The sequence below is a fragment of the Oncorhynchus mykiss genome, chromosome 25, assembly GCF_013265735.2.
Source record: "Oncorhynchus mykiss isolate Arlee chromosome 25, USDA_OmykA_1.1, whole genome shotgun sequence".
Lineage (NCBI taxonomy): Eukaryota > Metazoa > Chordata > Actinopteri > Salmoniformes > Salmonidae > Oncorhynchus > Oncorhynchus mykiss.
In genome coordinates, this window is record NC_048589.1 from 3,865,408 (window position 1) to 3,882,695 (window position 17,288).

The 17,288-nt window shown below is 40.7% G+C and overlaps 1 protein-coding gene across 2 annotated transcripts in view; it reads left to right on the forward strand.

The window, feature by feature from the left end:
- Positions 1-17,288, forward strand: part of LOC110505243 (CAP-Gly domain-containing linker protein 4) — a 95,275-nt gene that overhangs the window by 67,593 nt on the left and 10,394 nt on the right. For both annotated transcript variants that reach the window (XM_021584347.2, XM_036962353.1), the window contains 2 exons: positions 16,020-16,084; positions 16,338-16,413. In XM_021584347.2, the coding sequence (XP_021440022.2) occupies positions 16,020-16,084; positions 16,338-16,413 (141 nt within the window). The remainder of the gene's footprint in view (positions 1-16,019; positions 16,085-16,337; positions 16,414-17,288) is intronic.

The window sequence follows — 17,288 nt, forward strand, 5'->3', positions numbered from 1 at the left end:
CTTCCATGACCATCACAGCCCTATTCATTACACTCATCAATATTTGGATGGCACTAACAAGCCAGGCCTCGACAATGCCATTTGTGAGAGCTGTTGAAATATTAGATTTTTGCTTTCTTGAGGACACTGCTAACAGTCCAGATTGGTGATTTACTCGACCACGGGTGTCAAACAGGGACAGGAAGCTAAGGCCTATTCACAGCCAAGCCGACTGGGTTGTGTTCATTACGAAACAGGGAAGGTCAAAGGGCTACCTGCTCTGGTCTGTTAGAAATATATACATCACATTTTATTGGTCACATACACGTTTAGCAGATGTTATTGCGTGTGTAGCGAAATGCTTGTGTTTCAAGCTCCAATAGTGCAGTAGTATCTAACAAGTAATATCTAACAATTTGACAACAATACACACAAATTTAAGTAAAGGAATGGAATTAAGAATATAAATATTTGGACGTGCAATATCGGAGCGGCATAGACTAAAATGCAGTAGAATAGAATACAGTATATACGTATGAGATGAGTAGTGCAAAATATGTAAACATTATTAAAGTGACAAGAGTTCCAATTATTAAAGTGACCAGTGATTTCAATTCTGTGTACAGTTGAAGTCGTAAGTTTACATACACTTATGTTGGAGTCAATAAAACACGTTTTTCAACCACTCCACAAATTTCTTGTTAACAAACTATAGTTTTGGCAAGTCGATTAGCACATCTACTTTGTGCACAATACATTTTTCAAAAAATTGTTTACGGACAGATTATTTCACTTATAATTCACTGTATCACAATTCCAGTGGGTCAGATGTTTACATACACTAAGTTGACTGTGGATTTAAGATTATTTCACTTATAATTCACTGTATCACAATTCCAGTGGGTCAGATGTTTACATACACTAAGTTGACTGTGGATTTAAGCAGCTTGGAAAATTCCAGAAGAAGATGGCTTCAGAAGCTTCTGATAGGCTTATTGACACAATTTGAGTCAATTGGAGGTGTACATGTGGATGTATTTCAATGCCTACCTTCAAACTCAGTGCCTCTTTGCTTGACATCATCGGAAAATCAAACGAAATCAGCGCAAAACTGAAAGCACGTACCACCACATTTAATCATGGCAAGGTGACTGGGAATATGGCCGAATACAAACACTGTAGTTATTTCCTCTGTTAGGCAATCAAACAAGCAAAGTGTCAGTATAGAGACAAAGTGGAGTCGCAATTCAACGGCTCAGACATGAGACGTACGTGGCAGGGTCTACGGACAATCACGGATTACAAAAAGAAAACCAGCCCTGTCGCGGACATCGACGTCTTGCTTCCAGACAAGCTAAACACCTTCTTCGCCCACTTTGAAGACAATACAGTGCCACAGACACGAACCGCTACCACGGACTGTGGGCTCTCCTTCTCCGTGGTCGAGGTGAGTAAAACATTTAAACGTGTTAACCCTCACAAGGCTGCCGGCCCAGACGGCATCCCTAGTCGCGTCCTCAGAGCATGCGCAGACCAGCTGGCTGGTATGTTTACGGACATATTCTCTCCTTATCCCAGACTGCTGTCCCCACATGCTTCAAGATGGCCACCATATCACCTTCACCCTACCTGTCACCCTAGACCCACTTCAATTTGATTACAGCCCCAATAGGTCCACAGATGATGCAATCGCCATCACAATGCACACTGCCCTATCCGATATGGACAAGAGGAATACCTATGTAAGAATGCTGTTCATTGACTACAGCTCAGCATTCAACACCATAGTACCCTCCAAACTCATCATTAAGCTCAAGTCCCTGGGTCTTGACCCCTCCCTGTGCAACTGGATCCTGGACTTTTTGACGGGCCACCCCCAGGTGGTGAAGGTAGGAAACAACATCTCCACTCCGCTGATCCTCAACACTGGGGCCCCACAAGGGTGCGTTCTCAGCCCCCTCCTGTACTCCCTGTAAACTCATGACTGTGTGGCCATGCACGCCTCCAACTCAATCATCAGACTACACAGCAGTGGTAGGCTTAATTACCAACAACGACGAGACAGCCTACAGGGAGGAGGTGAAGGCCCTCCGTCAGGAAAATAACCTGTCACTCAATATCAGCAAAACTAAAGAGATGATCAATGGACTTCAGGAAACAGCTGAGGGAGCACCCCCCTATCCACACCGACTAGACAGCAGTGGAGAAGGTGGAAAGTTTTACGTTTCTCGGTGTACATATCACCGACAAAATGAAATGGTCTACGCACACAGACAGTGTGGTGAAGAAGGTGCAACAGCGCCTCTTCAACCTCAGGAGGCTGAAAAAATGTGGCTTGTCACCGAAAACACTCACTAACTTTTACAGGTGCACAATCGAGAGCATCCTGTCGGGCTGTATCACCGCCTGGTACGGCAACTGCACCACTCACAACCGCAGGGCTGGTGTAGTCTGCACAACGCATCACCGGGGGAAAACTACCTGCCCTTCAGTACACCTACAACACCCGAGTTCACAGGAAGGCAAAAAAGGACAACCACCCGAGCCACTGCCTGTTCACCCTGCTTCCATCCAGAAGGCGAGGTCCGTACAGGTGCGTCAAAGCTGGGACCCGAGAGATAGAAGATGTTTTTCAATCTCAAGGCCATCAGATTGTTAAACAGCCACTACGAGCACAGAGAGGCGGCTGCCTACCTACAGACTTGATATCATTGGCCACTTTAAGAAATGGAACACTAGTCACTTTAATAAATCCACTTTAGGAATGTTTACATATCTCGCATTACTTATCTCACATGTATATACTGTATACTGTTTTCTACACTATTGCATCTTAGCCGCTCTCACTGCTCATCCATATATGCAAATTCAGCAGGCTGTGGTGTAAAATAAGCTTTTAAAAGTGTTGACGTTATTTTATTAATTATTGTTAATGCTGTCTTTGGTGTGCTTATGTAACGGATGTGAAACGGCTAGCTTAGTTAGCGGTGCGCGCTAAATAGCGTTTCAATCGGTGACGTCACTTGCTCTGAGACCTTGAAGTAGTAGTTCCTCTTGCTCTGCAAGGGCCGCGGCTTTTGTGGAGCGATTGGTAACGATGCTTCGTGGGTGACTGTTGTTGATGTGTGCAGAGGGTCCCTGGTTCGCGCCCGGGTATGGGCGAGGGGACGGTCTAAAGTTATACTGTTACACTTATCAATGCACAAGCACCTTTTTCCCGCTCCTATCGCTTCTTGTGGAGCTTGTCGCGTGGTGGCCATAGACATATACAGTGCTTTCAGAAAGTATTCACACCCCTCGACTTTTTCCACATTTTGTTGTTACTACCTGCATTTTGTGTCACTGGTCTACACACAATATCCCATAATGTCAAATTGGAATAAGGTTTTACCTTTTTTTGTACAATTTAGTTCAAAATGAAACCTAAAATGTCTTGGAGTCAGTAAGTATTCAACCCTTTTATGGCAAGCCTAAATAAGTTCAGTAGTAAAATTTGCTTAGTAAGTTACATGGACTCACTCTGTGTTCAACAATAACTTGATTTTTGAATGACTACCTCATCTCTGTACTCCACACATACAATTCTCTGTAGCTCCCTCAGTCGAACAGTGAATTTCAAACACAGATTCAACCGGAAAGACCAGGGAGGTTTTCCAATGCCTCACAAAGAAGGGCACCTAAAGGGTAGATGGGTAAAGATAAAAACATTGAATATCCCTTTTATCCCTTTTAGCATAGTGAAGTTATTACTTAAACTTTGGATGTTTTATCAATACACCCAGTCACTACAAAGATACAGGCGTCCTTCCTAACTCCATTGCCGGAAGGGAAGGAAACTGCTCAGGGATTTCACCATGAGGCCAATGGTGACATTAAAACAGTTTAGTTTAATGGCTGTGATAGGAGAACAATGAGGGTGGATCAACAACATTGTAGTTACTTCACAATACTAACCTAATTGACGGAGTGAAAAGAAGAAAAACAATATTCCAACGCAATATTCCAAGCATCCTGTTTGCAACAAGGAATTAAAGTAATGCTGGCATAAATGTGGCAAAGCAATTAACTTTTTGTCCTGAATATTAAATTTTATGTTTGAGGCACAGTGGTGGCTGCCTCATGTAATGGGTATGCTTGTAATCATTAAGGACAAGGGAGTTTTTCCAGGATAAAAAAAGAAACAGAATGGAGCTAAGCACAGGCCAAATCATAGAGTAAAACCTTGTTCATTGTGCTTTTCTGGGAGATAAATTTACCTTTCAGCTGAACAATAACCTAAAACACAAGGCCAAATCTACACTGGAGGCGCTTACCAAGAAGACAATGAATTACAGTTTTGTTACAGTTTTGACATAAATCTACTTGAAAATCTATGGCAAGACCTGAAAATTGTTGTCTAGCAATGATCAATAACCAATTTGACAGAGCTTGAAGAATTGTGAAAGGAATAATGGGCAAATGTTGCACAATCCAGATGTAAAAAGCTCTTACAGACTTACCCGGAAAGACACACCGCTGTGATCGCTTCCAAAGGTGCTTCTACAAAGTATTGACTCAGGGTGTGAATACTTATGTAAATTAGATATTTCTGTATTTCCCTTTCATAAATTTGCTTACATTTCTAAAAAACATGATTTAACTTTGTCATTATGGGGTTTAGTGTGTAGATGGGTGAGGAAAAAACATATTTAATCCATTTTGAATTCTGGCTGTAACACAACAAAATGTAGAAGTAAATTAATAATTTCTGAAGACACTGTAATCCATAGGAGGGTTTTGGAACCTCTAACCCTGGCAAATTGACTGTTAAACTCATGGGTACCCTAGCAATAGCTGCCAGTCTTGACTTGAATGGGAACTACCATCTATGAATTATATCTCTATGCTTGGTTAGTTTGTTTGCCTATCGCAAATTTCAAAATACAATCCTGTGAGAAATGTACCATTTGGAAAGCAAATGCTGTCCTTACGAAATGTGTAATGTGATGATTTTACGTACAAAACCTTTTTAATAAAATATTTAATCAGTCGTCTTCCTCAAATGAAGGGGATGATGACAATATTTGCGAGACGTAGGGTATCTGATTTTGTTGGTCCTCAACTCATGCCTCAGACGAATAATTCAGGATAAACGGAGTTAGCCCTGAGTTAGCCTGCCCCGGAGCAGGTTAGTTCTTAATTCCATTGCTTTACTTAGATTTGTGTGTATTGCTGTGAAATTGTTAGATATTACTGCACTGTCAGAGCTAGAAACACAAGCATTTCGCTACACCCGCAATAACATCTGCTAAACACGTGAAGGTGACCAATAACCTTCGATTTGAACAATAAATCATGCGAAGCAGCTACAACTGTCCATGATTGAGTCTTTTAATGAAGAGTTGGTGATAAAAATGTCCAGTTTGAGTTTTTTTGCAGCTCGTTCCAGTCGCTAGCTGCAGCGAACTGAAAAGAGGAGCGACTCAGGGATGTGTGTGCTTTGGGGACCTTTAACAGAATGTGAATGGCAGAATGGGTGTTGTATGTGGAGTTTGAGGGCTGCAGTAGGTATCTCAGATAGGGGGGAGTGAGGTCTAAGAGGGTTTTATAAATAAGCATCAACCAGTGGGTCTTGCGACTGGTATACATAGATGACCAGTTTACAGAGGAGTATAGAGTGCAGTGATGTGTCCTATAAGGAGCATTGGTGGCAAATCAATGGTAAAGCACCTCTAGCCGCTCGAGAGCACCCTCGCATGGGTAGGATGATCATCTGAATCAGGGTTAGTTTGGCAGCTGTGGGTGAAAGAGGAGGGATTACGGTAGAGGAAACTAAGTCTAGATTTGACCTTAGCCTGCAGTTTTGATATGTGCTGAGAGAAGGACAGTGTACCGTCTAGCCATACTCCCAAGTACTTGTATGAGGTGACTACCTCAAGCTTTAAACCCTCAGAAGTAGTAATCACACCGGTGGGGAGAGGGGCATTCCTCTTACCAACCACATTACCTTTTGTTTTGGAGGTGTTCAGAACAAGGTTAAGGGCAGAGAAAGCTTTTTGGACACTAAGAATGGGGAGGGACCAGCTGAGTATGACTGTATCATCTGCATATACATGGATGAGAGAGCTTCCTACTGCCTGAGCTATGTTGATGTAAATTGATAAGAGCGTGGGGACTAGGATCGAGCATTGGGGTACTCCCTTGGTGACAGGCAGTTGCTGAGACAGCAGGCACCAGGCTAAAGACCCCTCAGAGACGCCAATACCTTCAATGTAATCTGAGAAAGATTTAGGGAGTCGCATTTCTTTACGACTTGGTCAGTTGTTTAAGCGTGTCCCAGTTTACGTCACCTAGCAGATCAAATCCAGACTTAATGTAAGGGGCCAGGAGAGAACTTAGAGTACAGGCCGGTACTGATGGTGGACGATAACACCCAGTAACAGTCAACAAAGAGCTATTTGAAAGTTAAATGCTGTTGGTACCATTTTTAATGTGATGATGATTTGTTTATCAAATCAATTGACTATGTTTAATTATCACGTTGTTTTAATTACTCGTGTAACAATTAACTCATTAGCAATCTAGGGGCACCACGGGAAAATGTTGTGTAAGTCTCTGGTTCTCCACCGGAGGTCACCATGTCCTTTGTAGTTGTAGTAGGTTGGTCTCAGAGTGTCTGTTAGAATGGATCTTCCAGAGGTGTACCACGTGGTGTTCAGCAGGCCTTATTCTTCACTCTGTTTGTTTAGAATATATACCCTAGAGAGATACCAGTAGTGGTGAGAGGAAATTATTATTTGTCTCCCGTCTTCGGTCGAGTTTCTTAGGCTAACCGTGCATAAACAGCTGTATACTAAATGTTCCTGTGTAGTCTTCTTCAAGAGTCTCCACGTTTTCTGGTCTGTAAGAGATTTTCTTCTTCTCTGTTGAAAGTTTCAGAGTTTCTAACCATTTCGTACATTTCAGCTCACGCTGTCGGTCACACTGGTCTAATGTGGAGTCTATCCATTTTACACGTCCGGCTTACCGTCCGTATGCTGGTCTGTAGAGATTCCAACCATTTCAATGTGTGAATGGTCCTCATATTCTCTCATGTGAATTTCGTTAGCTGTCCTTTTATGCCCCCTCCTTAGAGGCCGGTTCCATGACGTTGCCACGTGGTCTGTGCTCACGTGGGTGTAGTTACTGACTGGGTAAAACTTTAGAAGACTAAAATTAAATTTAATCTTCTCACAAATAGTTTCATATTTAATCATATAAGTTCCACAACATTTAGATGTCAATTTGATAACTGGGACGTATACATTTGTAGAGTTACCATTATTTGGTTATACCGTCCTTAATGATATCCCAAAACAACAACTGATTTGACATAATTGTTCTTAATGTCCTTCCCAACCAATTACCACATTCTTTGTGTAAGGAATATTGTCTCAATGTCCAACCTTTTGATGTTACAGTACTGCAAAGTCTCTCTCTCTGTGGAAACAAAGGCATTTTTAACTTCCGTTTCTGCAGAGTGGGAGAGAGAGTTCCTGCAAGGTATTTAAGATCCGGTTGTTAAATCATTAAAACTCTGGTGGGAGAGAGAGGGGGGAGGGGATCTGGCTATCTGTCAGCCCTGTGCCGAGCGGATCTGGCACCTATGATCCTCATCCAAGAGGGAAAGTCATGACAATGCTTAAAACCAGCAAATCAAATTATTTGGGGGCAGACTTGGTGGAGACAACTGAGCACTGAAGGTGTTCCTTGGTAAAGATTGCCACTCCACCATCTTTAGAAGATCTGTCTTGCCGAAAAAGGTTCAAACCAGAACGGTTAACATCAGTGTTCAAAACACTCTTTCTCAGTCCCGTCTCAGTAATGAATAACACATCTGGATTGGAGCTGTGAACCCACACTTTTAATTGATACATTTTTGGTAATAAGCTTCTAGTGTTAAAACCTCTTTGGGCTAGATGGGACGCTAGCACACCACCTCGACATCTTCCCGTGAAATTGCAGAGCGCGAAATTCAAAATACAAAAATCGTAATATTAAGCATTCATGAAAATACAAGTGTCTTACATTGATTAAAAGCTTAACGCTGTTGGATTAACAAGAAGTTGTCAGATTTCAAGAAGGCTGTATGGCGAAAGCATACCATGTGATTATCTGAGGACAGTGCATACACCAGCATTTAAAAACATTTTTCAAACCAGCAGAGGCGTTACGAAAATCAGAAATAGCGATAAAATAAATCACTTACCTTTTGAAGATCTTCCTCTGTTTGCAATCCCAAGGGTCCCAGCTACACGACAAATGGTCGTTTTTTTTCGATAAAGTCCTTCTTTATATCCCAAAATAGTTTGATTGCGTTTGATTGCGTTTGATTCAGTAATCCACCTGTTCCACTCATTAAACATGCAGACAAAGGAATCCCAAAAGTTACCAGTAAACTCTGTCCAAACAAGTCAAACAATGTTTCTAATCAGTCCTCAGGTACCCTAATATGTAAATAAATGATCAAATTTAAGACGGAATGTAGTATGTTCAATACCAGAAATAAATAATGAAGTGCTCGCCCTCATCCACCCACGCCACAAGACTACAGTCCTAATGAGAGAGACCTTCAAAAACTACAACTGCTAACTCATTTTTCAAAGAACAAGCTTGGAACCCTTTCTAAAGACTGTTGACATCTAGTGGAAGCCGTAGGAACTGCAATCTTGGAGTAATTCCTTTGAATATCCCATAGACAAGCATTGGAATGGCCTGTGACCTTCAAAAAAAAGATCTGGATGGATTCTCCTCAGGTTTTGGCCTGCCATATCTGTTCTGTTATATTCACAGACATTATTTTAACAGTTTTAGACACTTCAGAGTGTTTTCTTTCCAATGCTACCAATTGTATGCATATCCTAGCTTCTGGACCTGAGTAACAGGCAGTTTGCTTTGGGCACATCAGTCATTCAAACTTCCGAATACTGCCCCCTAGCCTTTTGTATTTATTTTATTTCACCTGTATTTGACCAGGTAGGCTAGTTGAGAACAAGTTCTCATTTGCAACTGCGACCTGGCCAAGATAAAGCAAAGCAGTACGACACATACAACAACAGAGTTACACATGGAATAAACAAATATACAATCAAATATACAGTAGATAAATCTATATACAGCATATGCAAATGAGGTCGGATAAGAGAGGTAAGGCAATAAATAGGCCATGGTGGTGAAGTAATTACAATGTAGCAATTAAACACTGGAATGGTAGAATGTACAGAAGATGAATGTGCAAGTAGAGATACTTTGGTGCAAAGGAGCAAGATAAATACAGTATGGGGATGAGGTAGATTGGCTGGGCTAATTACAGATGAGCTATGTACAGCTGAAGTTATCTGTGAGCTGCTCTGACAGCTGGTGCTTAACGCTTAGTGAGGCAGGTAAGAGTCTCAAGCTTCAGAGATTTTTGCAGTTCGTTCCAGTCATTGGCAGCAGAGAACTGGAAGGAGAGGCGGCCAAAGGAGGAATTTGCTTTGGTGATGACCAGTGAGATATACCTGCTGTAGCTTGTGCTACGGGTCGGTGCTGCTATGGTGACCAGTGAGTTGAGATAAGGCGGGGCTTTACCTAGCAGAGTCTTGTAGATGACCTGGAGCCAGTGGGTTTGACGACGAGTATGAAGCAATGGCCAGCCAACGAGAGCGTACAGGTCGCAGTGGTGGGTAATATATGGGGCTTTGGTGACAACGGATGGCACTGTGATAAACTGCATCCAATTTGTTGAGTAGAGTGTTGGAGGCTATTTTGTAAATGACATCGCCGAAGTCTAGGATCGGTAGGATTGTAAGTTTTACGAGGGTATGTTTGGCTACATGAGTGAAGGATGCTTTGTTGAGAAATAGGAAGCGGATTCTAGACTTAATTTTGGATTGGAGATGCTTAATTTGAGTCTGGAAGGAGAGTTTACAGTCTAGCCAGACACCCAGGTATTTGTAGTTGTCCACATATTCTAAGTCAGAACGGTGGGATTCGAAGTGGTCGGTAATCTGTTTGTTGACTTGGCTTTCGAAGACCTTAGAAAGGCAGGGTAGGATAGATATAGGTCTGTAGCAATTTGGGTCTAGAGTGTCTCCCCCTTTGAAGAGGGGGATGACCGCGGGAGCTTTCCAATCTTTGGGGATCTCAGACGATACGAATGATGTTGAACAGGCTAATAATAGGGGTTGCAACAATTTCAGCAGATAACTTTAAAGAGAGAGGGTCCAGGTTGTCTTGCCCGGCTGATTTGTAGGGGTCCAGGTTTTGCAGTTCTTTAGGAACATCAGCTATCTGGATTTGGGTGAAGGAGAAATGGGGAGGCTTGGGCAAGTTGCCGTGGGGAGTGCAGGGCTGTTGACCGGGGTAGCCAGGTGGAAAGCATGGTCAGCCGTAGAAAAATGCTTATTGAAATTCTCATTTATAGAGGATTTATCGGTGGTGACAGTGTTTCCTAGCCTCCGTGCAGTGGGCAGCTGGGAGGTGGTGCTCTTTTTCTCCATGGACTTTACAGTGTCCCAGAACGTTTTTGAGTTTGTGCTACAGGATGCAAATTTCTGCTTGAAAAAGCTAGCCTTAGCTTTCCTAACTGCCTGTGTATATTTGGTCCTGAAAGCCCTTAAGAAGTTATGCAGAAAACCCAGGCTTTTACAAGAGCAGATATCAGAGCACAAGTCAGAATTGGGGCTAGCAACAGTAGACGGTCCAGGGTGTGCATGCACATTTCCAGATATCATCAGCAGTAATACAATCAGGGCATGGCAAAGGACATGGAGAGCTCTGCAGTGTTGATTTATGACATTTGAATGTGCATTAAATGGCAACAAGATCATATTGTGCAGCAATTTCATCAGGTAACATGAATACAAAGCCGGCAAGAGGTGGTTAGAATAGGATGGGAGGCCAAGAGTCTGTGTAACCAACAGAGAGTCAGAGTCCCGAGTGTGGGAACAAACAGTCTGTCGTACAGTTAGGGAAACAAGCAAGTTCATAGTCAACAAACACGCAGGAGTCATGAGGCAAATGGCATAAAGCACAAGAAAAAAATTGACCGACTTGGGGCTAGCCATTGTAAGTCCAGAGTCACTCGCCCCAACAGTGCGTGTGTACTGGAGGAGAGCAAAACCTCGCGAGAGAGGGGGCAGTGTGGCAGGAGTACCTGTACCAGACATGGGGAGACAGGCCAGAGCAGATGGTAAACAGTTCACCATGTGGAATTCAAGCAGCAATGCAGCAGGCAATGGGAGTAGGTGTCACACCCACTTGGGAGAAGCTTTTTTTGGGAGGCAGATTCCTGATAGAAAATCCCAGCTAGCTAGCAAGTCTCTGTCCGCCGTTTTTTTCACGTGGAAAAGGAGGTTGTTAGCGAGCTATAGCTCTTCAGTTTCTGTGCATGGTCCTTTACAACATCCAAACAAAGTTGTCCTGTGGCTGTTGTATTTTGGAGATTGCGAGGAGGTTATCTTCTGATGTGATCAAATGTGATTAAATACTTTCAAGTTATATCCTCTGGGTCCACATTGTACATTTTGTTATACAGTTGAAGTTGGAAGTTTACATACACTTAGGTTGGAGTCATTAAAACTCGTTTTTTAACCACTCCACAAATTTCTTGTTATCAATCTATAGTTTTGTCAAGTCGGTTAGGACATCTATGTTGTGCATGACACAAGTTATTTTTCCAACAATTGTTTACAGACAGATTATTTCACTTATATTCACTGTATCACATTTCCAGTGGGTCAGAAGTTTACATATACTAAGTGCCTTTAAACAGCTTGGAAAATCCCAGAAAATGATGTCATGGCTTTAGAAGCTTCTGATAGGCTAATTGACATAATTTGAGTCAATTACAGTGTACCTGTGGATGTATTTCAAGGCCTACCTTCAAACTCAGTGCCTCTTTGCTTGACATCATGGGAAAATCAAAAGAACCTGAAAGGTCACTCAGCAAGGAAGAAGCCACTGCTCCAAAACCGCCATAAAAAAGCCAGACTACGGTTTGCAACTGCACATGGGGACAAAGATCGGACTTTTGGAGAAATGTCCTCTGGTCTGATGAAACAAACTGGTTGGCCATAATGACCATCATTATGTTTGGAGGAAAAAGAGTGAGGCTTGCAAGCCGAAGAACACCATCCCAACCGTGAAGCACGGGGATGGTAGCATCATGTTGTGGGGGTGTTTTACTGCAGGAGGGACTAGTGCACTTCACAAAATAGATGGCCTCATGAGGAATGAAAATTATGTAGATATATTGAAGCAACATCTCAAGACATCATTCAGGAAGATAAAAGCTTGGTCGCAAATGGGTCTTCCAAATAGACAATGACCCCAAGCATAATTCCAAAGTTGTGGCAAAATGGCTTAAGGACAACAAAGTCAAGGTATTGGAGTGGCCATCACAAAGCCCTGACCTCAAGCCTACAGAGAGTTTGTGGGCAGAACTGGAAAAGCGTGTGCGAGCAAGGAGGCCTATAAACCTGACTCAGTTACACCAGCTCTGTCAGGAGGAATGGGACACAATTCACCCAACGTTTTGTGGGAGGCTTGTGGAAGGCTACCCAAAACGTTAGACCCAAGTTAAACAATTTAAAGGCAATGTTACCAATTACTAATTGAGTGTATGTAAACTAGAGGTCGACCGATTATGATTTTTCAAGGCCGATACCGATTATTGGAGAACAGAAAAAACTGATACCGATTAATCTTCCGATTTATTTAAAAATAAATATATATATATATATATATATATATATATATATATATATATATATATATATATATATATATATATATATATATTTATTTATTTATTTATTTATTTATTTAAAAATAAATATATATATATATATATATATATATATATATATATATATATATTTATTTATTTATTTAAAAATAAATATATATATATATATATATATATATATATATATATATATATATATATATATATAATCTCATACACACACACACACACACACACACATTTTTGTAATAATTACAATTGCAGCAATGCTCAATGAACACTTTTTTTATTTTAACTTAATATAATACATAAATACACACACACTGCTCTGAAGTGACAATGATACTGATGAGTCTGCTTAGGAGACAAATACTCTCAACTGTTTGAATAAAAATAGAGTTTAAGTTACCTGTGATGAATGTTGAAAACAAAAACTAATTTTTATATGCAGGAAATCCTATTTTAGTAATGGACATGGTAAGGAATTGACGACCAAAGTGCAAGTCATAATTCCCATGACACCTTCTAGCAAAATCTGAAAAGCGGTTCCTTCATTTATTCCATAGAATATTTTTAGATTCACTTAAAATAAGGTCTGTGTTTCGTGTAGGCTTACACCACCGTGCCAATTTTATAACTGTGTAGATATCCATAGGACAAGGTAGCTCTGATAAATATTGGCTAAATATAAGCGGAGATCATTTTTTTTGTAGAGTGGATTTATGAAAATATGTTGACAAACGTTACCTTATCCTAGTGAGATTTACACGGGTATCAAAACGCCGAAACACAGACCTTATTTGAAGTAGATCAAGACATTTTCTATGGAAGACATGAACGGTAAAATAACGAAGGAAACCCTTTCAAGTTCATCCACACGTTATTACAGGAATTATAACGCGTCGACTATTTCTCTCTAAACCATATACCTTTGACTAATCCGGAAACTATCACCTCGAAAACAAAACGTTTATTCCGTTCCATATTTTATCTAACGAGTGGCATCCTTGAGTCTAAATATTCCTGTTACATTGCACAACCTTCAATGTTATGTCATAATTACGTAAAATTCCGGCAAATTATTTTGCAAAGAGCCAGGCGGCCTTAACTGTTGCATATACCCTGACTCTGCGTGCAATGAACGCAAGATAAATTACACAATTTCACCTGGTTAATATTGCCTGCTAACCTGGATTTTTTTTAGCTAAATATGCAGGTTTAAAAATGTATACTTTGTATTGATTTTAAGAAAGGCATTGATGTTTATGGTTAAGTACACATTGGAGCAATGACAGGCATTGATCGATTTTTATAAGATAAGTTTAATGCTAGCTAGCAACTTACCTTAGCTTATTGTATTTGCATAACAGGTAGGCTCCTCATGGAGTGCAATGTAATCAGTTGTTAGAGCATTGGACTAGTTAACTGCAGGTTTGCAAGATTGGATCCCCCGAGCTGACAAGGTAAATCATCTGTCGTTCTGCCTCGTTCCTAGGCCGGCATTGAAAATAAGAATAGTTAAATACAGTTTAAATTAAGCTGTTAAAAAAAAAAAAAAATGCAAATTGGCGCCCAAAAATACAGATTTCCGATCGGCCCTAATTAATCGGCCATTCCGATTAATCGGTCGACCTCTAATATAAACTTCTGACCCACTGGAAATGTGATGTAATATCTGAAATAAATCATTCTCTGTACTTCTATTCTGACATTTCACATTCTTAAAATAAAGTGTGTTTACATACACCTTAGCCAAATACATTTAAACGTCTGACTTCAAATGTTTCTGTCTGTTACCCAAAATAAATTAAATTCAATCAAGGCAACAATATATGCAATTTCATCTAGTTATAATGCATAGTAATAATGTTTGGTGGCGAGACTTGTGCTATTAATACAAAAAATCCAGGAAATTCTAAAGCTAATTTGAGCTATGTACTAACAACGCTTTTCAGCATAAGCAGCTTGACTACTCCTAGAATACTGTAGCTTTATTGATCAACTGTTCTTCAACAACAGATGTACTCACATTGGATGGGTTGATTAGGATTCAAACCTTCTCTCAATCAGCCTAATGCGTACTCTTCGAGTAGGTTTACCCCATTAATGTACTTGGTAATGTAAACATGTTTTTTCATGCAAGAAATCATCCCATTCCACTAATTGAAACATTATGGGGAGGTTTTCCTGGACACAGAGTCAAGGAAGTTGATTCATTTGATTGAAGTTTCTTTTAAAGGTAGACGGCACTATACATACGTATTTACTAGCAACCTATCAAGGAAGAGGAGTCAAGAAAAGGGGAAAGTAAGTCTTATTTGTTTTAGATGTTGAGATGGAATTAATTAGTTTTTTGTTTTAAATTTCTCGTTCCTTCTCTCCGTCTACCTCCTTACATTTTCTTCCTCTCCCAGCTCCACACCTGCAATCATCTTTCTCTTTTTTCTTACTCTACTTTTACTGTGTGATGAGTAGAGTGTTTTTTCTGAAAGGATTGGACTCCTTTTCTCATTCTTCCCCTAATTTTTTTCCCTAATTAACCTGCGGGGCAAGCGGGAAGCTCTGCTAAATCTAGGCTTGGGCTAATAGAGATCTTCCTCTCGCATTCTCTCCATCACCGAGAGCCAGAACAGCCACTCTTTCTCTCTCTCCTTCTTGCTGTCTTTCTCTTCCTGTCAGCAGCTATCAGGACCCATTAGATAACAAATAGTGAGGCGTTACTTTTTTCTTCAATTTTTTTCTGCTTTCTTTCATTCCCCTCCTCTCCTTTTCTGCTTTCCAAACAAGATAAGGCAGTTTTTTTGCTAAATTCTCCACTTTGCCTGCCTAAGTGGTAATGGTTTTCAAAGCTCCAGCTATTATCGCTGACACACAGCGGCAAACACATCCACCAAGTTGGACAGGCACCTTGTGCTGGGATACCACATTTTTATTTTATTTTGTGTCTATTCGAGAGTTGATGAATGGTAGGTGAGCGGTTCTGGGTCAATTCCATCTCAACTCATTCCATTCCGGAAATTAATGGATAATCAATGGTTTAATTGGAAAAATAGCCCATTATTTTAAATTATAACTCTTTTCCTGCCCTATTCTTTTAGTGAATTTCAATTAATTCCCTGTGTAGTGAATACGCTCAAGTTGAAATGGAATTGACCCCAACCTTGTACTGCCGATTTTGTAGGGTGTTATTAAAGAAGGCTGCTGTTTCCGGATCTCAGTAAGGGCTTTAACGATTGTGTGTCTTAGACTTTAGTGTAAATGTTTTTTAATTTTATTTAACATTTTTCCACAGGATCCATGGCTCTATGGATTGTCTTTCAGAGCTGTCCTCCTCACGTCTCAACCGTCCTTTTGCTAGTGAGTTTTTGGCCTTGGTTTTTCCTTATTTATTCATTTATTCTTGCAAACGCTGAGTAAACTTAATTAACGATGATAACATTTTAATGATGGAAAATGCAGTTGTCTTCATGTCACAATTATTTCGGTATCCTTCACTGTGTGCGTGTGTGTGTCCTTCTTTGTATTTGTTTATGTTAGTGTATGTGTATGTGTACTTCATATTTGTGAATCTGTCTATGTGTATTCACACACGTGGTCTGTCATATTTCAGGAATCAGGCGCAGCTTCAGCACGTCGACGGCCATCGCTGCCCAGAAGGAGCAGAGCCAGAAGAGTCCCGTCAACAGGTTGCCATTTTCTCATAAGCACTCTCCTCCACATTCCACGTGTCTGCATTTCTCCTCCCTGACCGTTTTCAGCTTTCTCCCTAATCCCCCCACCACCGGAGGTAAAATCAATAGTGGTCAGCAAAAATGATAGTTTTGGAGAATTGCCAGTGCTCGATAGCAGGGTTATAATGAGTATGAAAGCAATCCAAGATCAATCCATCTCCTTCGCGTTCCTCTCCCTCTCTCGTTTTACATCTTTCTCTCACCCCTCCCATTCCTTCCTCCCTTTGCCACTCTCTACATTCTTCCCAGTCCATTGTCTCACTTTCTCATTACACCCTCCTTTCACTATTTTTACTCTCCTTTCTCCATCCCGATTTCTAATCATCTTTCTCACGCTGCACTATTTCACCCTCTTCCTCTACCCTTTTACTCCTTCTCTTGCTTGCTGCCTTACGCTCTCCCTCTCTGCTACCTTACTCTGCTTCTCTCCCTCTACACTCACCCTTCTGTCCCTCTCTTTCTCTCTCCACCTCTAACCCCATTCATCCATCTCAATCTTAATTCAATTTAAGGGGCTGTATTGGCATGGGAAACATGTTTACATTGCCAAAGCAAGTGAAATAGATCAAATAAATGAAATAAATGAAAGTATAACAAAATCAGCAGTAAACATTACACACACAAGAATAAAGACATTTCAAATGTCATATTATGTCTATATACAGTGTTGTAATGATGTGGAAATGTGACTGACCGGCTGAAATCGGTCTTATGTATAGCGAAATCAGATTTTTTTTATTTTTACATTGGATAAAAGTAGACAGCTACAAAATTGTGTATCATACACTGCATTTTTTGAGGAAAAATGGAAAAGTAATTCTGCTTTGAAC